At 41.4% G+C, this 25,255-nt stretch overlaps 1 protein-coding gene across 3 annotated transcripts in view; it reads right to left on the bottom strand.

Annotated features, from left to right (window-relative positions):
* drc3 (dynein regulatory complex subunit 3) overlaps positions 1 to 25,255 on the bottom strand; it is a 65,263-nt gene that overhangs the window by 30,328 nt on the left and 9,680 nt on the right. For all 3 annotated transcript variants that reach the window (XM_073061021.1, XM_073061022.1, XM_073061023.1), the window contains 3 exons: positions 12,083 to 12,202; positions 2,915 to 3,027; positions 1,998 to 2,172 (listed from right to left, as the gene is read on the bottom strand). In XM_073061021.1, coding sequence (XP_072917122.1) covers positions 1,998 to 2,172; positions 2,915 to 3,027; positions 12,083 to 12,202 — 408 coding nt within the window. The remainder of the gene's footprint in view (positions 1 to 1,997; positions 2,173 to 2,914; positions 3,028 to 12,082; positions 12,203 to 25,255) is intronic.

Raw genomic sequence — 25,255 nt, 5'->3', positions numbered from 1 at the left:
ATTTTGACCCAGAGATGGTGAAGGAATAGCAGTACATTTCCAAGTCAAGGTGGTGAGTGTCTTGGAGGGCAATTTCCAGTGGCCATGTACCCATGTTTTTGCTGCATTGTCTTCTAGTTGGTAGAGGCTGTGGGTTTGCAAAGTGCTGCCTAAGGAGTCGCAAGGGCATTTCAAAAGGTGGAAAAAAAGAGGCCAAGATGTTTAGCAAGGGAATATATTTAGCTTCAGGTTTTGCCAGCTAAAAACATTTATTTGAGTATACTATAGTTACCAGAAACATAAGTGTGAAGTTATCTAGGAAGGGGGTAGCTGTAGTGAATTACAAAGATAGGAAAGGGTAAGAACAAAGAACTTGAGAGCATGGAAGAGAATTTAAAAACTTACACTGCTTAGATTAAAGCCAATGTGGATCATCAAACACAGGGATGATGAGTGAAGAAGATTAGATGCAATTAGGACATAGGGAACAGCATTTTGCATGTTTACAGAGAAATAGTAAGCGGAGCCAGCCAGTGTAACAAATCCCCAAATGAGAACTTCAGCAATAGATAACTTGTTAGAGGAATGGAGTTGGATTAGTTGGCTAAAAACTAACTCCTGGAAAAACTCAACAGGTCAGCCAGCATGTGTGAGGCAGAGGAACAATCAATATTATTGGTATATTGACAGGAATAAGTGGGTAATTGTCTATCAGTATTTTAGAAGTCAAATTGATTTTATTTTCTACAACATTTTGATTGTAAACGTACCCAATGCCTTGGAAAAGCTATTTTAAGAATAAGTTCCCTTAAACTCCAATGAAATGAATCCATATAATAGCAGGGCACTTATCAATAGATGTAGTGCAATATTAATGAAAAATATGGGGCTAATTAAGCATTAGCTTATGTTCAGAAATAGCATTGTTATAAAATTTATTCTGTGTAGCTAGCAACAGTGGTTGTATATTTACATTCTTATATGGGTAAAGTCTCATAAGGGAACTGCAGCATCAAGACTCTAACCAAATTTCGCATACCACAACCTTTACTGCATCTTTTTAGCCTGCCAAGAACTACTCTGCTTACTCCCTCACACAATGACTCTTGCATTTTCAGTAAGTCTTCAACAGGGGTGGCATAGTGGGTAGAGCTGCAGTCTCACAGCTCCAGTGACCAGCATTCTATCTCAACATACAACGTGTTGTATGTTTTCCTTGTAATCACGTGTGCTTTTCTGAATACTCACATTTCCTCACTAATCACATGGTTGGTAGATTAATTTACAACCATAAATTGCCCTGAGGGTATAACTGAGTCATATTTCTTTCTCCACAGATGCTGCCTGACTTGCTGAATGCTTTCTGTATTTTCTGCATTAATGAGGTTCAATCGTTAATATCTGACTACTAAACCCTGCCCTCCGACCCCCAGCTCATAGAAACTGCAGACAATGTTTATTTAAGTAACAAAGAAAATCAGTAAAAGTCCAAACACAAATCCAACTGGTTGGCTGCTAGTGACTCGTGGAGTTCTGTAAGGGGTTGGTGTTGAGCTTGTTGCTTTTAAATTTATATGTTAATGACCTGGATGACAGAATTGATGGTGTGATGGCTAAGTTTGTGGATGATACAAAGATAGGTGGAGGTGCAGTTAGTGTTGAGGAAATGAAGAGTCTACATAAAAACTTGGACAGGTTGAGAGAATGGGCAAAGAAGTGGAAGATGGAATATAGCATAGGGAAATGCATGGTCAAGTGCTTGGGTAAAAGGAATAAAGGCATAGACTTTTCTAAATTGAGAAAGACTTTAGAAAATGGAGGTGCAAAGGAACTTGGGAGACAGTTAACTTTGTAGATTGAGTTGGTAGTAGGGATGCAAATGCAAATGTTAACATAAATTTGAGAGGACAGGAATATAAATGTTCCCTAGCCATTCCCTTTAAACAATACTTTTAAAATCAGTTCCATCATCAAGTTTTTTAGCATTTTCAATATTTACTATTTAATTTTCATCTTACCTCTTTGTTCTTGCCCTCAAATTCCTTGATAATTTTTATTCCATTTTGTTGGTTTTCTTCATTTGCTTCTTGCAAGCATTCTAAGAAACAGTCCACTTCTTTATTGCGTGTATTGAATGCTTCAAGTCCATATTTAAAGAGCTTCTGGCAAACCTCGGTGAATTCAATCTTGTATGTGGCAAATGGTCAAAGATGTTCTCATGTACATAAAGGATGGCATATCACATTTTCTATAATGTGGACTTGGCCAATAATGAAGTTCAATCCTTTAATTTTGCCCCTGCTATTCACCTTCCAACACCCGAAGTCCAGACAATGGATGCCTGCAAATAATTCCGCCACTGACCTGTCAAATATAAAATCTACTCATAATCAAACAAAGGACCCCAAGGCCAAAGACAAATTGTTCAATGATACAATCACCACACAGGGGTTTTCTGCCATGGAATCTTTTGTTTGGTAATCTTAAATTGTCCTTGGTCTTAACCTACTAAAAAGGCCTAAATTTCAAGTTTAAAAGCAACTGACAAGTTGCTACATTAAAATTACATCTGGTTCCTCATTTTCTTTTTTTTTTAAAAATGCATAAATATTTCAACTCTGAAGGATATCCCAGTGGCTCAAAAGGTTTGAACGGAGGCCAGTACTAACCCAGAACAAGTCCTCTTAACATTCCTGCATGGGAAAAGTGAAGCCTTGTTGATAATCAATGTTGAATGGCTAGCATGCAGATTTGGCCTCAAGAGTAATGCTTGGGATTGCTCTGATGGCATTATCCTTTTCTAATCACCAGGACAAAATTGATCTTGTGTTCAAATTTGGAAAATCATTATGTTAAAAATTGTTGTGAGGCTCAAGCAACAATGGTGCTCTTTTAAAGTGCTTCATACATCCTTAAAACCTTTGTGAAAGGATATTGTTCCACAAATTCTGATACTCCAGGTAGCAGTAAAAGTTTTGGTGCTTCAACATCTTCTGCATACATGCTGTCAAACAGACCAGGCCCATTCAGATATTCTACATATGCATCCTAAATATAGAAAGGGAACATGAAACCTAGAAAAAGACCTCACTGCACAGTACTATAGGTAACTACACATCTATTCTGCAAACAATTCCAACTTGCAATGAAATGAACAAAGAATCACAGCACATTTTAAGAATTTGCAATTACATTCTGGCTTGGCCTCACTCAAGTACAATTCCAGTAAAATGGAAACCACTAGGCCAACTACTATGCAATGCTTGCATAATTCTCCCATCCTACTATTCATTTTCCTGCAAATTTAAGCTGAATTTTAGCAGCAAGTCTTACAAATTGACATTATCCATTTCAAATTACATAGATGAAATTGATCCCTTTATGTTAAATTTTCAATTTTCTGGAGTCTTCTTTCTTTTTCCATTTTTATTCTTAACTTTGCATCTAACAATATAACTAACAACTAAAAGGAAAGCTTGGAAAGGCATGAGAAGTACCATGATGTATTTCACTGAAATTGAAGTCAGGTGAGTGCAGCTCATCATTCAAGGAGTACTGAAGGAATTAATGCTCTGGACTAGCTTTGAACATGTGAATATTCTTGATCTTAAACAAATCTTGTTTAATTTTATCCACGTAATCGTATTGGAGGAACAATTTTTCATTAACTGAACTGAAATGCATTAGGTATTGCCACATTCAAAATTCACTTGAAGAACTGAAGAACCAAGATTAACATTCTGCCCAAGTAAACAGATTTTTGTTCTGCTCAGGAGACAAATTCGCCAGGATGTTGCCTGCAATGCAGTGTTTCAGTTATGAGAAGTGACTGGGTTTGTTTTCCTTGAGGCAGAAAAGGCTGAGGGAATACCAGATATAAGTATACAAAATTTTGAAGGGCACAGAAAAGGTAGATAGTAGGAAAGTTTTCCTTTAACAGAGTTGTCTAAAGCTACTTGGCATGTTTTTTATTTTTTTAATTTTTTTTATTAGTTTTTCAAAACATTTTACAAAATTAAAAACCCCAAATCCCAATGAGGAGCATTAATACAGTGCAAGATTAAGCATACAATAACGATATGCTACAAAGGAAGAGAATTTAACAAAAAAAGCACCTAAATTAAAGACAAGTGAGCTTAGTGTCCTCCCCAAGCCCCACAACACAAGAAAAAAACAACAACTCCAGACCAACCACCACACAGTATAAAGAGTATAAGTCCGGACAGTCAAACTCCCAGACTGTGAATACACTTAGCAACAGAGGATAATAATGCCTACTACCAGAAAAAAAAGGGAGCTGAAAGCAAGGGACCGAAAAGAAAAAATAAAAATAAATAAATAAACCCTAGTCAAGAGGAAGGTTATGAAAGTACTCGATAAAAAGGTCCCCAGACCTTATGGATCTTTAGATCCGAATTAAGAACCGATTGAATAGCTAAGGCAGATTTAGTAGGTGATCTGGTAACAGAGGACGATCGGTCCAGTTTAGAATCCAACCAACAGTTGAAATCACCACCCAATATAAGAGAGTATGAGTTTAAGTCTGGTAGTGAGGAAAAAAACCGTTCAAAAAAGTTAACATCATCAAAGTTGGGGGCATACAGGTTTGCTAGTGCAACTTTAGTGTTATATAGTTTACCAGAAGCAATAATAAAACGGCCATTTGTATCAGATATTTTATTATGGAGTTCAAAAGGAATATTTGAATTAATAAGAATGGAAACTCCCCTAGCTTTAGCGGCAAAGGATGAATGAAAATGCTGACCCGCCCACTTTGACAGAAGCCGGGAGTTATCAAAACAACGAATATGAGTTTCTTGAAGGAAAGCAATGTCAGCTTTGAATTGCCTGATATGTGAGAATACCTTCCTCCTTTTAACAGGGTGGTTCAGTCCCTTTACATTCCAGCTCACGAATTTAAGTGCACTAGCCATTATCAATTACTAATGCATAAAAGGCAGCAGGCATATAAAAAGCCAAGCAGTACAATAGCAGTCTGGGAGCAGAGATGTAAACATAGATTCGTAAGGTCAAAATATAAAAACATGTCCTAAGCAATAAAGAGATGTTGGAACTGGAAAATCCACCCCACCCGCACAACCCAAAACTGGACGGCTACCAAAACAAGTAGCTAGCTCTACCAAAAAAATTAACCCAAATACAACTTCCAGATGTGTCATTAACAACATTTCCGTATAAATATTATAGCAAATAATAACTAGTTTATGCACTAGAAAACATAACTACAGATTAGAACACCTTCTGCAGAAATATACAACTTAATACAGAGAAAATCGGAAGAAAACCAAAACTAACCTACCCGCGAAACATTATAGAAGAATAAAGTAAGAGAAAGGGAAAAAAAAGGTAAGAAGGAAAAAGAAAAAAAAGAGGAAGGGGAAAGTTATAGATTCAAGACGAGTGTTTATCAACCATTTACAGAGAAGGGAGAAAAAATTCAGAGATTAGAAAAAAGGGGTGAAGAAAAGAAAAAGATAAAGTAAATAAATATTTAAAACAAAGGAAAAAATAAATCAGCAGTTGAACTGTGAACCGACAAACAGGGAGGCCTTCACTAAAGACTTCGAACCTCCAAAACAAGTTAGAATTAGTTGCAGAACTCTGTAGGTAAAGTTATACAAGAATAAAAATAGATTACACACACACACCAAATCCCGGGAGAGATTGTCAACGGCCCTTAAAGTTTCAATAAATAATGTCCGAGTGATTCAAGTGAATTCCGAGTCCAGAGAAAGTAATTTTACTACGAGGAGTACTTATCCACCATTTTATGAGGTCCGATCAGATTCCGAAGATGGCTGGATAGCCGGAAGACTTGCCACAAACGCTTCAGCTTCCTTCGCTGATTTGAACCACTTATATTTCCCGGTATTAAGCTTGATTCATAGATCAGCAGGGTTACGAAGGGAAGGTTTGAAACCGCGATCAAAAAGCACTTTCATTGCGCCTTTAAACTCAGCGCGCATCTTTAAGGTCTGGGGTGCAAAATCTTCCACAAAGCGAATGGTTGTATCCTTGAAGGGAAGCGACCCCCTGCGACCCGCCTCTACGATCAGACTGTGTTTTACCTGGTATTGATGGAAACACAAGATTACTGGTCACGGGCGGGAGCCCAGAATTCCGGGGGGAACGTAAACTCTGTGTGCCCGTTCGAGCTCGGGCGGCTTCGGAAGCAAATCTTTCCCGAATAACTCACAGAGAAACTCGGCGAAAAACTTCACGGTTGGTCCCTTTTCAGTCGCCTCTGGTAATCCCAGAATTCTGATGTTACAGCGTCTGCTACGATTTTCGAGATCCACCATTTTGGAAAGAAGTTTGTTAGATTTTTCCTCTAAGCTGGAACAGAGAGTCTCCAAGTATCGAACACGACTTTCTAAATCTTCAGAAGTCGAATCGATGCGAGATAAATGTTCAGCATGTTTGTCCACTTTATCGTTGATCCGATCCAGTTTGTCTTCTAACTGTTTGACAGCGGTTTTAAATTCCTTTAAGATTTCGTCTCGGAGCTTTCCAAGCGCAACCAGCGTCTCGTCCGACGGGATCATGGCTTCTTTTCCCCTGGGTTTAGAACTCTTGCGGAAGTCCCCAGCGGTTTTAAATTCCTTTAAGATTTCGTCTCGGAGCCTTCCAAGCGCCACTATAGTCTCGTCCGACGGGGTCATCGCTTCTTTTCTCCCGGATTTAGAACTCTTGCTAGACATTGTAAGTTAGATATATTCACAGGCAAGTAAGAGATACCGAAATAATTCCTAACTAAGGTTAAAAAAATGGAGACATTTAGTGCAAAGGTAGCGACAGTAACGGAACAAAAGTTTGGAGCAGCTAAACAATCGCCATCTTACCGGAAGTCCTCCTTGGCATGGTTTTAGGGAAAGGAGTAAAAAAAACTTAGAAGGGAATTGAGGAAGAACTTTCTCAACCAGACAGCATTTGGATTCTGGAATACACTGCTGGAGAATTTGTTGGAAGCAGGTATTCTCACACATTGAACAAAATTCCTGTGAAACACTGGAATAACTAAGACATAGAAAGCTATGGAGTTGGTAAATGGGTACCTGATGGTCAGCATGGACATGAGCCAAAGAGATTGTTTCTTTAATGTACGACTCTACAAATAAAGGATGAAGTTCAAAATTAAGCTAACTTCCTGCCTTTGGTGATAAGTTTATGGTGTGATCATGGGGTATCCAATAATATATTCACAATACATAGGGAATGCTTGAAACAAATTGGACTCTAGTTTCTTTACTGTACAGTGAATGAGCAGCTGTGCATTTGTCCTGTACTTAACAGTAAGCTACTGCTAATTCTGAATATCTTTCTTTGGTTACTCTGAGGTGTCATATCATAATTGGGTAGTCAGATTTCCCAAATGATTAATGATAAGCCAAAACTGACTGGTTGCTTAATTGTGAGAACATGGTATGATTACATCTTATCATGATTTCATACAACTTCCACAGACACAAATAGTTTCCAGCAGCGATCTGAGCAGTGCTTGAAGATGAGAAATGCATTTTATGTTATGGAAAACAAAACTGCAGTTTACAGAATCTGAAACTTAAAAAAATGCTGGAAGAACACAACCACTTAAAAAGCATCTGTGGAAAGAGAACCCAGTTAGTGTTTTGGGTCATGGAATCTTCCATATAAACCATATGACAATTACAGCACGGAAACAGGCCGTCTCAGCCCTTCTAGTCCGTGCTGAATGCTTACTCTCACCTAGTCCCACCGACCTGCACTCAGCACATAATCCTCCATTCCTTTACTGTCCATATACCTATCCAATTTTATTTTAAATGACAAAATCGAACCTGCCTCTACCACTTCTACTGGAAACTCGTTCCACACAGCCACCACTCTCTGAGTAAAGAAATTTCCCCTCTTGTTACCCCTAAACTTTTGCCCCCCAACTCTCAACTTGTGTCCTCTTGTTTGAATCTCCCCTACTCTCAATGGAAAAAGCCTATCCACGTCAACTCTATCTATCCCCCTCATAATTTTAAATACCTCTATCAAGTCCCCCCTCAACCTTCTACACTCCAAAGAATAAAGACCTAACTTGTTCAACCTTTCTCTGTAACTGAAACCCAGGTAACATTCTAGTAAATCTTCTCTGTACTCTCTCTATTTTGTTGACATCTTTCCAATAATTCAGTGACCAGAAATGTACACAATACTCCAAATTTGGCCTCACCAATGCCTTGTACAATTTTAACATTACATCCCAACTCTGATAATGCTATGATTTATAAAGGCCAGCATACCAAAAGCTTTCTTCACCACCCTATCCACATGAGATTCCACCTTCAGGGAACTATGCACCATTATTCCTAGATCACTCTGTTCTACTGCATTCTTCAATGCCCTACCATTTACCATGTATGTCCTATTTGGATTATTCCTACCAAAATGTGGCACCTCACACTTATCAGCATTAAACTCCATCTGCCGTCTTTCAGCCCACTCTTCTAACTGGCCTAAATCTCTCTGCAAGCTTTGAAAACCTACTTCATTATCCACAACGCCACCTATCTTAGTATCATCTGCATACTTACTAATCCAATTTACCACCCCATCATCCAGATCATTAATGTATATGACAAACAACATTGGACCCAGTACAGATCCCTGAGGCACATCACTAGTCACCGGCCTCCAACCTGACAAATAGTTATCCACCACTACTCTCTGGCATCTCCCATCCAGCCACTGTTGAATCCATTTTACCACTTCATTATTAATACCCAACGATTGAACCTTCCTAACTAACCTTCCACGTGGAACCTTATCAAAGGCCTTACTGAAGTCCATATAGACAACATCCACTGCTTTACCCTCATCAACTTTCCTAGTAACCTCTTCAAAAAGTTCAATAAGATTTGTCAAACATGTCCTTGCACGCACAAATCCATGTTGGCTGTTTCTAATCAGATTATCTATCCAGATAATTATACAGACCATCTCTAAGAATACTTTCCATTAATTTACCCACCACTGACATCAAACTTACAGGCCGATAATTGCTAGGTTTACTCTTAGAACCCTTTTTAAACAATGCAACCACATGAGCAATACGCCAATCCTCCAATCCTCCGGCACAATCCTCGTCTCTAATGACATTTGAAATATTTCTGTCAGAGCCCCTATTTCTACACCAACTTCCCTCATGGTCCTAGGGAATATCCTGTCAGGACCCGGAGATTTATCCACTTTTATATTCTTTAAAAGCTCCAGTACTTGCTCTTCTTTAATCATCATAGTTTCCATAACTACCCTACTTGTTTCCCTTACCTTACACAATTCAATATCCTTCTCCTTAGTGAATACTGAAGAAAAGAAATTGTTCAAAATCTCCCTCATCTCTTTTGGCTCCGCACATAGCTGTCCACTCTGATTCTCTAAGGGACCAATTTTATCCCTCACTATCCTTTTGCTATTAATATAACTGTAGAAACCCTTTGGATTTATTTTCACCTTACTTACCAAAGCAACCTCACATCTTCTTTTAACTTTTCTAATTTCTTTCTTAAGATTCTTTTTACATTCTTTATATTCCTCAAGCACCTTATTTACTCCATACTTCCTATATTTATTGTAGATCTCTCTCTCTTTTTCCAAACCAAGTTTCCAATATCCCTTGAAAACCATGGCTCTCTCGAACTTTTAACCTTTCCTTTCAACCTGACAGGAACAAAAATTCTGTACCCTCAAAATTTCACCTTTAAATGACCTCCATTTCTCCATTACATCCTTCCCATAAAACAAACAGTCCCAATGCACTCCTTCTAAATCCTTTCGCATCTCCTCAAAGTTTGCCTTTCTCCAATCAAAAATCTCGACCCTGGGTCCAGTCCTATCCTTCTCCATAATTATATTGAAACTAATGGCATTGTGATCACTGGACCCGAAGTGCTCCCCAACACATACCTCCGTCACCTGACCTATGTCATTCCCTAACAGGAGATCCAACACTGCCCCTTCTCTGGTTGGTACCTCTACGTATTGCTGCAAAAAACTATCCTGCACACATTTTACAAACTCCAAACCATCCAGCCCTTTTACAGAATGGGCTTCCCAGTCTATGTGTGGAAAATTAAAATCTCCCACAATCACAATCTTGTGCTTACTACAAATATCTGCTATCTCCCTACAAATTTGCTCCTCCAATTCTCACTCTCTATTAGGTGGTCTATAATACACCTCTAGAAGCATTACTACACCTTTCCCATTCCTCAATTCCACCCAAATAGCATCCCTAGACGAGCCCTCTAATCTACCCTGCCAAAGCACCGCTGTAATATTTTCTAACAAGCAACACAACAACTCCCCCTCTTGCCCCTCCGATTCTATCACGCCTGAAGCAACGAAATCCAGGAATATTTAGATGCCAATCACACTCCTCCTGTAACCATGTTTCACTAATAGCTACAACATCATATTTCCAGGTATCAATCCATGCTCTAAGCTCATCCACCTTTCTTACAATGCTCCTAGCATTAAAATAGATGCACTTAAGAAACTCTCCACCTTTTACTATCTGTTTATCCCTAACGGTGCAAACAACTTTATTATCTTTTTCTTCCTTCTCACTTACATCTTCGGTCTGAGTGCTCCGCTTCTCTATCACCTGCCTATCCTCCCTCACACACTGTCTACTAGCTTTCTCTATTTGTGAACTAACCTCCTCTCTCCTAGTCTCTTCAAATGGATTCCCACCCCACAACCATTCTAGTTTAAAATCTCCCCAGTAGCCTTCGCAAATCTTCCCGCCAGGATATTGGTCCTTCTAGGATTCAAGTGCAACCCTTCCTTTTTGTACAGGTCACACCTGCCCCAAAAGAGGTCCCAATGATCCAGAAACTTGAATCCCTGCCCCCTGCTCCAATCCCTCAGCCACGCATTTATCCTCCACCTCATTCCATTCCTACTCTCACTGTCGCATGGCACAGGCAGTAATCCCGAGATTACTACCTTTGTGGTCCTTCTTCTCAACTCCCTATATTCTCCTTTCAGGACCTCTTCCCTTTTCCTACCTATGTCATTGGTACCTATATGTACCATGACCTCTGGCTCCTCACCCTCCCACTTCAGGATATTTTGGACGCGATCAGAAACATCCCGGACCCTGGCACCAAGGAGGCAAACTACCATCCAGGTCTCCTGACTGCCTCCACAGAATCGTCTATCTGACCCCCTAACTATCGAGTCCCCTATTACTCCTGCTTTCCTCTTCCTTTCCCTACCCTTTTGAGCTATAGGGCCAGACTCTGTGTCAGAGGCACGGCCACTGTTGCTTCCCCCAGGTAGGCTGACCCCCCAACAGTACTCAAACAGGAGTACTTATTGTCAAGGAGTACAGCCACTGGGGTACTCTCTAGTACCTGAATCTTCCCCTTCCCTTTCCTAACTGTGACACACTTGTCTGCCTCCCGTGGCCCCAGTGTGACCACCTGCCTGTAACTCCTCTCAATCAACTCCTCACTCTCCCTGACCAGACAAAGGTCATCGAGCTGCAGCTCCAGTTCCCTAACACGGTCCCTCAGGAGCTGCAGCTCAGCACACCTGGTTTGGATTTGGACGTCCGGGAGGCTAGGAGACTCCAGGACCTCCCACATCCTACACTGAGAACAACAAGCTGCCCTCACACTCATAATTCCCCCTTTCCTCACATAACAGGAAAAATCTAAAACTAAAACTTCCTTGTGTCACCCGTTTCTGCCTAAGCCCATTGAGCCAAAGCCCTCAAGCCTTCATTCTGCTCCTGGCTCACTCTGCTGCCCATAAAATGACACTGCTCACTGTATGAGGCTGTGTTCCTTTTAAATCTTCCACGCTTCACTGCCCAATGTTACATGCCTGCGCAGTCCTGCCTCTCTCAACTCCGATGAGAAGAAAAGAAAAAAAAAATCAGAACAACATTTTCTGTTTTTTTAAATTTTGATTTTTGCTTTCGGAGGGTGGCTGAATCCAATTTTGAAAAATCTAACAATGTAACATATGAGGAATGAGCTTTTGTTAAACACTTAAGTGAAGATTTAATAGCTGTTTGTGCTGCTTTATGGTACAAAAAGTTTACCTTATGTAAGGCCAGCTCCTCTTCTTCCAACCTTAACTTTTCAAGGGATTTAAATTCCAAATCTTCTTGGTGCACCAAATTCGCAATAGCACTGTAATGCATTTGTAAAGCCTGTTCTTTCTTTAACAAACAGAAATAGGTTTCATGATATTTGTAAAAGAATAGTTTCTTTGTTTTCATGTAGTCACAGGGAGAACATGCAGCAGACAATACCAGAGGTCAGGATTGAACCGTCACTGTGCCAAATCTGTTGTGAGGACCTTTCGGAAATAAGCCAGTGTTCTGTTTTCTTTGTTCTCTCTTAATCAGCTACTATTATTCTCCCAATGCAGTAAGGAGGTAATTACTCTAAAGTTTCTACAATGACACTATCAAGACAACTATATCCAAAATAAACACAACATTAGGAATAATGGTAAGCCACTTGTTTCATCAAATCTGCTCCACTATTTAATAAGATCATGGCTGATTTGACTCCAAGCTTAACTCTGTATTACAGTTTATCCATGCTAACTTTTCACCCCTTTGCTTATCAGACATCCATCTAAACCTGCCTTGAAAATATTCTAAGATTCTACCTCCACTTCCCTTTGAGGAAGAGAATTCTAAAGACTAACTACCTTAGGGGAAAAAATGTACATTTCATCTCTATCTTAAATGGGTGATCGCCTTAGTATTAAACAGTGATACCTGGTTCTAAATTCTCCTGCAAGTGCAAGTACCCACAAAATAAGGAAACCAAAATATAGACAGTACTCCAGAGAAATACACACAAAATGCTGAAGGAGCTCAGCAGGTCAAGCAGCATATATAAAGGAAAACAAGCATCCACCCTCCCACCTTCCCCTCACCTATCATTTGCCAGCTTGAACTGTTCCCCCTCGCCCACCCATCTCCTTATTCTGGTTTCTTTCCCCTTCTGTTTCAGTCCTGATGAAGGGTTTTGGCCTGAATCATCTACTGCTTATTCCCCTTCATAGATGTTGCCTGACCTGAGTTCTTCCAGCATTTTGTATGTGTTGCTCTAGATTTCAAGCATCTGCAGGATCTTGTTTTCAGTACTCAAGAAGTGGTGAACCAATGACCTATGTGACTGAAGCATAACCTCTCCATTCCTGTAAGCAATAAGAGACATTATTAGCTTTCCTAATTACTTGATATTGCCCTTTGCAAATTGTGCACTAGGACACCCTGATCTCTCTGCATCTCAGAGCTCTGCAATCTGTCAACATTTAAAATATGTTTTTAAAATTCTTTGCCAAAATTGACAATGTCACATTTTCTCAAATTATTACTCCATTTGCAGACTTTTGCCTGCCAACAATCCCAAATGACCTCTTCGAAATTTCCCTTCCAACCTATCCTTGTGAAATCAACTAATTTGTATTCCAGTGCAAAGTAAAGTTATGATGGGACCTAACGGCAACTCCTTTGCTTGCATCTTCAGAAACAGCTCTATTTTTATCTTTGATATCTCTTTTACCCCTTTTCAAGGTTCTTTTGAAGACCCTGACCTGGAGCTACACTGTGACTTTGGTTCTTTGCGGGAATGCGACCCGCTCTCAGGGCCTCACGATTGGCCACTTTTTGATATTCCATGGACATGACCTGGAAGCTATGTTTCCTCTAAGCTGAGCAAACGTGCACAAGTTTTTCAACCAGCACACAAAGGAAATTAATGTGCACACAAAAGGTTAGTTACCTAAAATAATGTAGTAATTAATCATTATACTTATTGAAAATAATCTTTTAGCTAAATGTTTTTGTTAACTAGTTAGTCAGTTTTTCAAATACCACAATGCATGCCACGAATTTACATCACTTCACCTTTCCTGTTCCGGTTTGTACAGCTGCATCAAGGCGGCAGCCATCTTTGGCGGACTGTGTTCATATGTAAAGTTTACAAAGATCTGTTTCAAATCCTGTAGATAGCTTATTAAGTTTTTATTGAAAAATATATTGATTCACTATGTCAAATTCAAAAGAAGCGAAGGGCATGAAGTGCAAAAGAACTGCAAATTTGTTTAAAGGTTTGCTAAGCCAACAACGTGAAGAAAACGTCACAGTAGATACAAATTCACTGTTGACTTTTATAAATAGTCTTTGTGTTCATTTAGAAGAAAGGTTTCCTGAAGATGAGGTACAAGAATGGTCAGCTTTTGATTTCTCTGCAATTGCAAATTGTGACTTCACATTTGGCGATGAACAAGTTAATGCCTTATGTCTAAAATATCATGATTTTCTAGCTGAAAATACTGTAGACAGTTTAATGATTTCAAATTTTCTGTGCAAGAAAAAAATTAAATCTGGGTTCCGGTTACGTCATCGTCGGGAATGGCTGCTTAAGTCACTAGCTCCTCCAGAAAAATGTGTATTAAGCCCAGTTAACCCATCAAATATAGTATTTTTCAAAAGTATTTGAACTAATAAGAGGGACAAGAATGGGGGAAAAGAATGGAAATAAAAAAAGCGACACAGTGGAGCTTATGACTGAGAGGGGTGCAGAGAGCAGCTCTCCTACCCGACTGCGTGCTATTGAGGTGGACGCTGGGCCTCGTTCAGGTGAAGCGGCAAATATGATTGAAATTTTGAAAGAGATAAGGGAGTTCCAGAAAGATATAAAACAGCAGCTACATGATATTAAGTCAGAGCTCGCCAACGTCAATCAAAAAATAGCAATGGCAGAGACTCGAATTGAGAAGGTGGAAGATCGCGTTCAAAACGTGGAACAGATACTAAGTAAGATGATAAAAATATTAAATCAACAAGAAAGTAAACTGCTTGACCTGGAGGGAAGATCACGGCGGAAAAATATCAGAATATACAACGTTCCCGAAGGAGCAGAGGGCTTGTCTATGACGGAGTTTGTCAGAAAGTTGCTGCAGGTCACGCAGCTGGAAATTGAGAGAGTGCATTGTGCGCTAGTCCCAAAGCCTACCCGAGATAGAGCAGATAAGCCTCACTCAATAATAATTAAATTCCTTCGATACAGTACCAAGGCGGAGATTCTACGAAGGGCCTGGGGTAAGAAGAGAGTGTTTTTAAGACAATAAATTAATATACTTCGACCAAGATTACCCCCCCCCCCCCCGCGGTCCTGCAGAAATGTAAAGAATACTCTGAAGTAAAGCTAATACTAAAAGAAGAAAGGATTAGTTTTCAAATTCCGTACCCTGCTAAACTTCGAGTGTTTTATCAAGATGGGATGTCCAACTGTATCAGACAGTGGAAGTGGCGAATACAGACATGAAGGCCAGAGGGTTGCCCGTCAGCGTGATCAAACCGAGGGAAAGCCTGGCAGAGGAATTATCCTGCTCTGCTTGGGAAATAGTGTGAGAATCGAGAAGGCAGGAAATGGGAGGAGGCCGCCCCTCCAGAAGAGCCATAAGGTTTGGCTAACTTTAAAAATGTTGAGAAGCTAAACAGAAGCAAAAGTAGATGGTGATATACCTATCTCGAGAAATACTTATTATAATTTGGATTTTATATTACTTAGTTGTTATTCTTTATTCACTCACTTACTCCTTTTTCCCCACCAAAATGAGAATATATATATATGTGTGCATATATGTAATATAAATGTGTATGTGTGGGTGTGTGGATGTATATATATGTATATATAGTACACAGAGAAATCTTTTCTGTGTAATGGATTTGTTCACTGACTTTTATGAATACTGCAATGGGGGCCCTCAACTCACAAGTAGGAGGGGGTTATCCCCCATAGCTAGACATTTCCTCTAGCTCAACGCAGGGTCATCTACTAGAGACCTCAGCCTTGGAATCACACGCTCGTTGCCATTTTTGTTATTATTTGTGTTTCTTGGTTCTTCTTTGTTCAGGGAGTAGATCGATCAAGTTTTATTCTGCTAATTTCAATGATACATTGACAGATAAATACAGATAGCTAAGGAAAAGTAAAATTCATTTCTTTTAATGTCAATGGGCTATTAAATCTAATCAAACGTAATAGAATTTTATCCAAAATGAAAAAAGAACAAGCCCGTGTAGTATATTTACAGGAAACTCATTTAAGTGATAATGAGCATAGAAAACTAAAGAGAATGGGCTTCACTAATTTGTTTTTCTCTTCATATAAATCAGGACATAGGAGAGGAGTTGCTTTTCTTATCTCAAGTAAGCTAAATTTTGAAAAAGTATTCAAAATGGGAGATAAAGAGGGCAGATATATTCTGGTAAAGGGGAATATAAACGGAAATTCAGTTACTCTGTTGATTATATACGCACCCCTGGGAAGTGATATTGGTTTCTTTCAGAAAATTACTGATATTATGGTAGCGGAAACAGAAGGTCTCCTGGTATGTGGGGGGAGACTTAAATTTACAATTACAACCTAAGTTAGACCTTCCAATAGAAAAACCTATGAAACAAAATCCTTAGATAAGAAAGTTAATACACTTTTTGAGGATGTTGGTTTAATTGATATATGGAGGGACCTTTTCCCCGACAGAAGGGATTACACTCATTATTCTGCTCCCCATTCTGTATATACAAGAATAGACTATTTCATAACATTTGGAAAAGACAAAGACAAAATAAACACCTGTGGAATTGGGACAATAGATGTAAGTGAACATGCACCTATATATTTATCTGTTGATTTTGACCTACAACCAAAGAATACTATTTGGAAACTAAATTCAAGTCTATTCAATGATCCCTACTTTAAGGAACAAATTAAAAAAGAAATTGGTCTCTACTTAGAATTTAACGATAATGGAGAGGTTTCACCTCCCATTTTATGGGAAACGCTGAAGGCTGTCTTAAGAGGGAAAATTATAGTGATATCTTCATATAAGAAAAAAATAAGGAATAAAACATCAGAGGAATTACAAAATAGGCTGAAGGAACTGGAGAAAAAACACAAATTGAATTTGGCACAGGATACATTAGGGGAAATTAAAAAAATTAGGAATGAAATTAATAGTTTGGCTATACAAGAAATCAGGAAAAATTTAATGTTTCTGAAACAGAGACATTATGAAAGTGGATCAAAGTCTATGAAAATAATGGCGCGGAAACTGAAAAGAAAGATAACAGAAAATACAATTCATAGAATTAAGGACCCAAGAACGAAAATGATAAAAAATAAGCTAAGTGAAATTCAAGAAGCTTTTGAAGTGTTTTACAAAACTCTGTATTCCAAAGTTCCAGGGGGGAGCATAACTCAAATTGACACCTTCTTGAATTCTCTAGAGTTACCCACTTTAAGCGAAGAACAAAATAGAACGATGACTGCTGACATAACTGAAGTTGAATTAAAAGCTGCAATTAGTAGTCCTAAATTAAGCAAGTCACCAGGATCAGATGGGTATTGATGCACCATCAATAACTCACTCTGAGACGTAAGAAGTGAGATATCGGCTTTTATTGACTGGAAGAATGAACAACACAACATCCTGGAGAATGAGGGCCGGCCTCAGGCCTCATTCGCCTTTATACAGGGGTTTGTGGGAGGAGCCACAGGAGCAGTCAGCAGGGGTCTGTTGGAAGCAAACCACACTGGTATATGTAGTTCACCACATTCACCCCCCCTTTGTTGGAAAAGAGTCCCCAGGTGGCGAAGTTTCTTACAAGTATATTTACAGGTTAAGTCTATCAGGTGGTCGAATCTGTCGCTGCGATCTGCGTAGTTCCGGCTGTGATTGCACAGGTGCCGGAGGTGGTGATTGCATAGATGCCGGAGGTGGTGATAGCTCAGGGGACGGAGGTTGTGCTGGTTCTGGCCTAACTGGAGGTGTCAGTGATCCCTCACGTGTGTGCGAGGCGTCCGGACTATACGCGTACAAGGTGTCTGGTACATGAGTGTCGTGAGGAGTCTGTGCTGGGCGCGGTGTGCGCGGTGTCACCTCGGGTACAGGGTTCATAGTTACCGTGGAGTGTTCGGGGTAGTGGTCTGCTGCTCCTGCGGGCACCAGGTCGCGGACAGAGACCGTGTCCTCCCGCCCATCAGGCAAGACCACGTAGGCATACTGGGGGTTAGCATGCAGAAGGTGAACCCTCTCGACCAGCGGGGAGTATTTATTACTCCTCACATGTTTTCGGAGCAGCACTGGCCCCGGGGACGTCAGCCAAACTGGTAGGGTGGTCCCAGTGACAGACTTCCTGGGAAAAGAGAATAGGCGTTCGTGAGGGGTGGCATTGGTGGACGTACATAACAGGGAGCGGATAGAGTGGAGAGCCTCAGGGAGGACCTCCTGCCATCGAGAGACCGGCAACCCTTTTGACTTAAGGGCTAAAAGTGTGGCCTTCCACACCGTGGCATTCTCCCTCTCCACCTGTCCATTCCCCCGGGGATTGTAACTCGTGGTCCGACTAGTAGCAATGCCCCTAGCTAGCAGGTACCGGCGCAGCTCATCACTCATAAAGGAGGACCCTCTATCACTGTGGATATAGCAGGGATATCCGAACAGAGTGAAGAGCTGGCGCAGGGCTTTTATGACGGACGCGGTAGAGGTGTCGGGGCAGGGAATGGCAAAGGGGAACCACGAGTATTCGTCAATAATACTGAGAAAATAGACATTGCGGTCGGTGGAGGGAAGGGGGCCCTTAAAGTCAACACTCAGTCGCTCAAAAGGGCGGGTGGCCTTGACAAGTTGCGCCGTGTCAGGACGGTAGAAGTGCGGTTTGCACTCAGCGCAGATTTGGCAGTCCCTGGTCATCGTCCTGATGTCCTCCAGGGAGTACGGCAGGTTCTGGGCTTTAACGAAATGGTAAAATCGGGTAACCCCCGGATGGCAAAGATGTGCATGAAGGGCATACAGCTGGTTGAGCTGTGCGCTAGCACACGTTCCCCGGGATAGGGCATCAGGGGGCTCATTGAGTCTGCCAGGCCGGTACAGGATATCATAGTTGTAGGTGGAGAGTTCCATTCTCCACCGCAAAAGTTTATCATTTTTGATTTTGCCCCGCTGTTGGTTGCTGAACAGGAACGCAACCGAGCGCTGGTCGGTCAGCAAGGTGAACCTGTTGCCGGCGAGATAGTGCCTCCAGTGCCGAACAGCTTCCACTATGGCCTGGGCTTCTTTCTCCACCGCGGAGTGCCGAAGTTCAGAGCCTTGAAGGGTACGAGAAAAGAATGCTGCTGGCCTGCCTGCCTGATTGAGGGTAGCGGCAAGCGCGAAATCGGAGGCGTCACACTCTACTTGGAAGGGAATGGTCTCGTCCACCGCATGCATCGTTGCTTTGATAATGTCCCCTTTAATGCAGCTGAAAGCCGCGCAGGCCTCAGCAGAGAGGGGAAAAGTGGTAGACTTGACCAGGGGGCGGGCCTTGTCTGCGTAATGGGGGACCCATTGGGCGTAATAGGAAAAAAACCCCAGGCACCGTCTGAGGGCTTTGAGAGTGGTGGGAAGAGGGAGTTCTAACAGGGGGCGCATACGGTCGGGATCAGGGCCAATGACCCCGTTCTCCACGAGATACCCAAGGATAGCGAGTCGGGTGGTTCTGAACACACACTTGTCCCTGTTATAAGTAAGGTTCAAAGCCGCGGCCACCTGGAAAAATCGTTGGAGGTTAGCGTCGTGATCCGACCAGTCGCGACCACAGATGGTGATGTTATCCAGATAGGGAAATGTGGCCTTCAGTTTGTACTGGTCCACCATCCGGTCCATTTCCCTCTGGAAGACCGAGACACCATTGGTGACACCAAATGGGACGCGCAGGAAGTGATAGAGCCTGCCGCCCGCCTCGAAGGCGGTGTAGGGGTGGTCCTCTGGGCGGATGGGGAGCTGGTGATAAGTGGATTTCAGATCTATTGTCGAGTACACCTTGTACTGAGCGATCTGGTTGACCATATCCGTGATGCGGGGTAGAGGGTACGCGTCAAGCTGCGTGAACCTATTGATGGTTTTACTATAGTCCACAACCATCCTACTTTTCTGCCCAGTCCGAACAACAACCACCTGGGACCGCCAAGGGCTTGTGCTTGGCTCGATGATCCCCTCCCTGAGCAGCTGCTGCACCTCTGACTGAATGAAGGCCCTGTCCCCTGCGCTGTACCTCCTGCTTTTAGTTGCCACCGGTTTACAGTCGGGGGTCAGGTTGGCGAACAGCGATGGGGGAAGGATCTTGAGGGTTGAGAGACTGCAAGTAGTGTCAGTAGCACAGCTATCGGCATGGTGTTGGGCGGGACGTGTGGTTCAGTGTGTATATGTGTGCAGTAACGGGGTATATGGCGAAGTCCCACCAAACTGAGGATTCCTGACAGTGAGCGGTGGGAGGGGCCCGTCATATGCCATAGTCACACTTTCGAGATGGCTCTGGAAGTCCAGCCCTAATAGCACAGGCGCGCACAGTTGAGGCATGACCAGTAGCGCAAAGTCCCGATATCCTGTGCCCTGCACCACCAATGTCGCTACACAACCCACCCGGATGTCTGCGGAATGCGACCCAGAAGCCAAGGTGATCCTGTGACGTACCAGCCGTGTCACGAGTCCACAGCGTTGCACCGTGTCCGGGTGAATAAAACTCTCAGTGCTGCCCGTGTCAAACAGGCAGCTAGTCCTGTGGCCCTCCACCAGGATGTCCATCATTGACCTGGCAAGCTGGTGTGGGGCGCTTTGGTCGAGGGTTACGGTGGCCAGAGTTGAACTGCTGTCTTGGTGCCCGGTAAGCACCGGTGAGTCGGGGGCGGGGCTCGGTGACGCCTGCAACGATGGCCGGCCATGTCCGGGCATGCAAGATGGTGGCCCCCACGGCTCAAACACAGCGCAGCTCGACTCCGCTTTCGATTTAGACTTACAGACTCTGGTGAAATGACCCCATTTTCCACAGCTGGAGCAGGTCGCTTCGCGGGCTGTGCAACGTTTTCGAGGATGTTTCTCCAGTCCACAAAAATAACAGAGCCCCGGCTTTTGCTTGGACGCCGCCGCGGACGGGTTTGGGGAGTTCGTGGAATCGTGACTGGCAGTGGCATTGGCGAATTCGCTCGCGGGAACCGGCGGCGGCGGGGTCTGAGGCGTCCACGAATCCGACGGGGAATCGCGCGGCTGGACGGCATCAGCATAGCGTAGAGCAGCCTCAAGTGTTTCGGCCGTCTCGATCGCCGAGCGTAAGGTGAGGTCGGGATTTTCCAGCAAACGCTGCTGCACATACACTGACCTCAGTACCGTCACAAAGGCGTCTCGTACCAAGAGTTCCGCATGCTGTTCCGCTGTAAGCGTTTGGCATTCACAAGTCCGCACGAGTGTCTGTAGGGCTCGGAGAAATTCGGCGCACGATTCCACAGGCCGCTGCCGTCTGGTAGCCAAACGATGTCTTGCGTAGACGGTGTTCACCGGCCGCAGGTACTGTCGTTTGAGGGCGGCCAGAGCCCCGTCGAAGGTCGAGAGGTCCCTGATGAAGGAATAAACTTTTGGGGTGACTCGCAAGAGGAGAATCCTGTGCCTAACAGCAGGATCAGTTGCACTAACCTCCTCCAAGTATGATTGGAAGCATGCAAGCCAGTGTTCAAAGGCAAGAGCCGCTTCAGGGTCCTGGGGGTCCAGATCCAATCTTTCCGGACGTAAAACGGTTACCATGCTTAAAAACTTCCAGTCAATAAAATTGATGCACCATCAATAACTCACTCTGAGACGTAAGAAGTGAGATATTGGATTTTATTGACTGGAAGAATGAACAACACAACATCCTGGAGAATGAGGGCTGGCCTCAGGCCTCATTCGCCTTTATACAGGGGTTTGTGGGAGGAGCCACAGGAGCAGTCAGCAGGGGTCTGTTGGGAGCAAACCACACTGGTATATGTAGTTCACCACAGGTATACGACAGAGTGGTACAAAGAATTTAAAAATGAGTTAATTCCTGTTTTACTCCCCACACTGAACTGGGCTCTAAAAAAGGCACAAATGCCACCCAGTTGGAAGGAAGCGATAATCTCAGCTATACCGAAAGAAGGCAAGGATAAAATGGAATGCGGGTCATTTAGACCAATATCCATTCTTAATGTAGATTACAGATTATTTACCTCCATCATGGCCAAACGATTAGAGGACTTTCTACCCATACTGATACGTAATGATCAGACAAGTTTTATATGACAACACAAAACACAAGATAATATACGAAGGACACTTCACATTATGGATCATATACAAAAAAATAAAATCGAAGTAATAGTGATAAGCGTGGACGCTGAAAAGGCATTTGATTCAGTTAATTGGAATTTTCTTTACAGAGTTTTACATAGATTTGGTTTCCAAGACAATTATTAAAACTATACAGACACTGTATGACAACCCTACTGCTAGGATTTAAATCAATGGCTATTTATCAAATAGAAAGGGGCATGAGACAGGGTTGTACAAGGTCACCGCACTCCTCGCATTATATCTGGAACCATTAGCTCAATACATCAGACAAAATGAATATATCAGGGGAATTACTTTTAAAGGGACAGAGCATAAGTTGGCTTGTTACGTGGATGATATTTTGATCTATCTCGGGCAACCAACATACTCTTTACCTAAATTGATGCAATCCTTTGAACAATATGGTCAATTATCAGGATACAAGATCAACATAGATAAAACCCAATTACTTTCATATTACTATAGCCCACCAAGAGAAATTGAAAGTAGATACCCCTGGGCATGGTACACAGAGTCTTTCAAATATTTGGGCATCATTATGCCAAAAGATTTGGCAAAATTATCAGAATGTAATTATCAGCCTTTATATAAAAAAATTAAGAAAGATATGGCAAGATAGAACCTGATTCCTTTTTTCAGTCTCAGTTCAAGGATTGAGTCTATTAAAATGAATATACTGCCCAGACTGTTATATCTCTTTCAGACCCTACCAATAGAGATTAATCAAAATCAATTCAATGAATGGAACAAGATGTTATCAAGATATATTTGGCGGGGTAAAAGGCTTAGAGTTTGTCTCAAAACTTTGCAATTAGCAAAGGAAAAGGGGGGATGGGGCCTACCTTCTCTCAGAGATTATTATTTTGCAGCACAGTTGAGAGCTGTGATATGTTGGTGCAACCCATCACATGACACTCAATGGAAAAACATTGAGGAGCGGGTACTTCCCATCCCCATACAAGCAATTTTGGCTGATAACAACCTGCAAAGGTATATAAATACTATTGATAACCCTTGAGTGAAATTGACTCTTAAAATATGGAAAACTACTATAAAAGAATATAACCTAGAGGGAGATATTGTAATTCTTAAATGGTGTGCTTATGACTTAGATTTTACACCAAATAAATTGGATGCTAGATTTAAGGACTGGACAGCTAAAGGAATAACAGTTCTTTGCAACATAATGAAAGAAAGAACACTGTTCAGTTTTGAAATGCTTAAAGAGAAACACTTATTAGAAAAACAAGATTTTTTAAAATCGGTATTTACAGATGCAACAAAATGTTAATAAGATGCTTAAAAATGTAACCAAGGCAAGTACATGCTTGATAGAGCTATTTAGAAAAGCATGTATAAAGGGTTGTCAAATCTTAAAACACATTCGACTTCATACATTAAAACAAAATAGGAGAAGGAGGGATAATTATATCTGAGGAAGAATGGACAATAATATGGAGGTATCAATGGAAGTGTACCAGTTCACAGAAATGGAGGGAGTTTGGATGGAAAAACGATAAGATATTTTATTACACCCTCTCAGAAATCCCATTATCATAGTAACCTCCCTGTTTGCTGGAGAAATTGTGGAAATCAAAATGCAAATCATTGCCATATTTTTTGGGACTGCCCTGTTATCAAAGTCTATTGGAGGGGGATAGACAATGCCCTACAATACATCTTTAAATGTGAAATACCCTCAGAGAGTAAGACCATATATTTTGGATATATACCTCAAGAATGCTTGAAAAGAGATAAATATTTAATGAATATACTGCTGGTGGCTGGTAAAAAGACTCTTACTAGGAAATGGTTATCACAGGAGAGCCCAACTTTAAATGCATGGATGGAAATTACAATGGACATTTACAAAATGGAGAAGATAACAGCATCTGTTAATCATAAGCTGGAACAATTTGATTCATACTGGGAAAAATGGTTTAACTACATAATGCCTCATAGGCCTGATTTTATTCTTACAAATCAATGAATATGTTGTAAAAAAAAAAAGATCACTCCCTACTTGTACATAGTTCTTTCCTTTTGCTTGTTTTTTCTCTCCACTTTTCTATAAGTGTATACCTCAGATAAATACTATGTGGAGATTTGTGACATACATGATTATATGATATATATGTACAACGTCAGAAATACATCTTATGGAAATGTTTGTTTGATGATGAACTTCAATAAAAAAATAAATTACAAAAAAAAGAAAAAAATTAAATCTAAACTGATTTCAAACTTTCCTCAAATGGTGGCACTTGTACTTCAAAATGAAGTTTTGCGACCTTGCACAGTTGATGGACATTGGGGGAACCTTTCTTGCTTCTAGTGCGGACTGTGAGCGAGGTTTTAGCCTAATGAATTAACTCAAAAACAAGCTGAGAAAATTGTTTAGGTGAATGTCATTTGGATATGTTAATGAAAATCAAAAGCTATCAATTGGATGGAAGTTCTATTAGTCTAGATAGAGCTTACAAAGAATGAGTAAATGCCAAAGACAGGAGAGAGAAAAAAAATAACTGAGTAACTTAAATATGTATGTTATTTTGTTGTTATTCTGTGCAATTTTATGTCAAATATTTTGTAAACCTACATAAACTGTACCATGTGTGCATTCAGTGTGCACTCAGTGTGCACATACTTTTGTCACAAGAAAAAAATTTGCACAACATAAGATTTTTGCGCACACTGACTACTAAAAATTAGAGGGAATGTTGCCCAGGAGATGAGTGTACCTTCAGGGTGCCAGTTTTTCGTGGCTCTGGAGACGAGCTGATTCTCGGCTGGTACCCTTGACTGAAGGGGCGTGGGAGAACATGGATCATCGGGAGCAATGGGTTAGTTGATGGGTGTTGTGTGTCCGGAAAGCTGTGCCTTTCTGGGGCCAACTCTTTGGGCGCAGAGCTCAGAAAAAGCAATACAATCGTCTTTTAACTTTGTAAATCAGTGAGTTGTTTGTTATGTCTTCCCTCTTACTGTGAAACAAGGACACCTCTTTTTACCTTGTTAGGGAGAGAGAGAGAGCCTGTGGTATGTTGAATTACTGGTTGAGCAAGTA

The sequence above is a fragment of the Hemitrygon akajei genome, chromosome 11 (assembly GCF_048418815.1).
Source record: "Hemitrygon akajei chromosome 11, sHemAka1.3, whole genome shotgun sequence".
NCBI lineage: Eukaryota > Metazoa > Chordata > Chondrichthyes > Myliobatiformes > Dasyatidae > Hemitrygon > Hemitrygon akajei.
The sequence above is the reverse complement of the archived record's forward strand: the minus strand, read 5'-3'. Positions and strand labels throughout refer to the sequence as shown.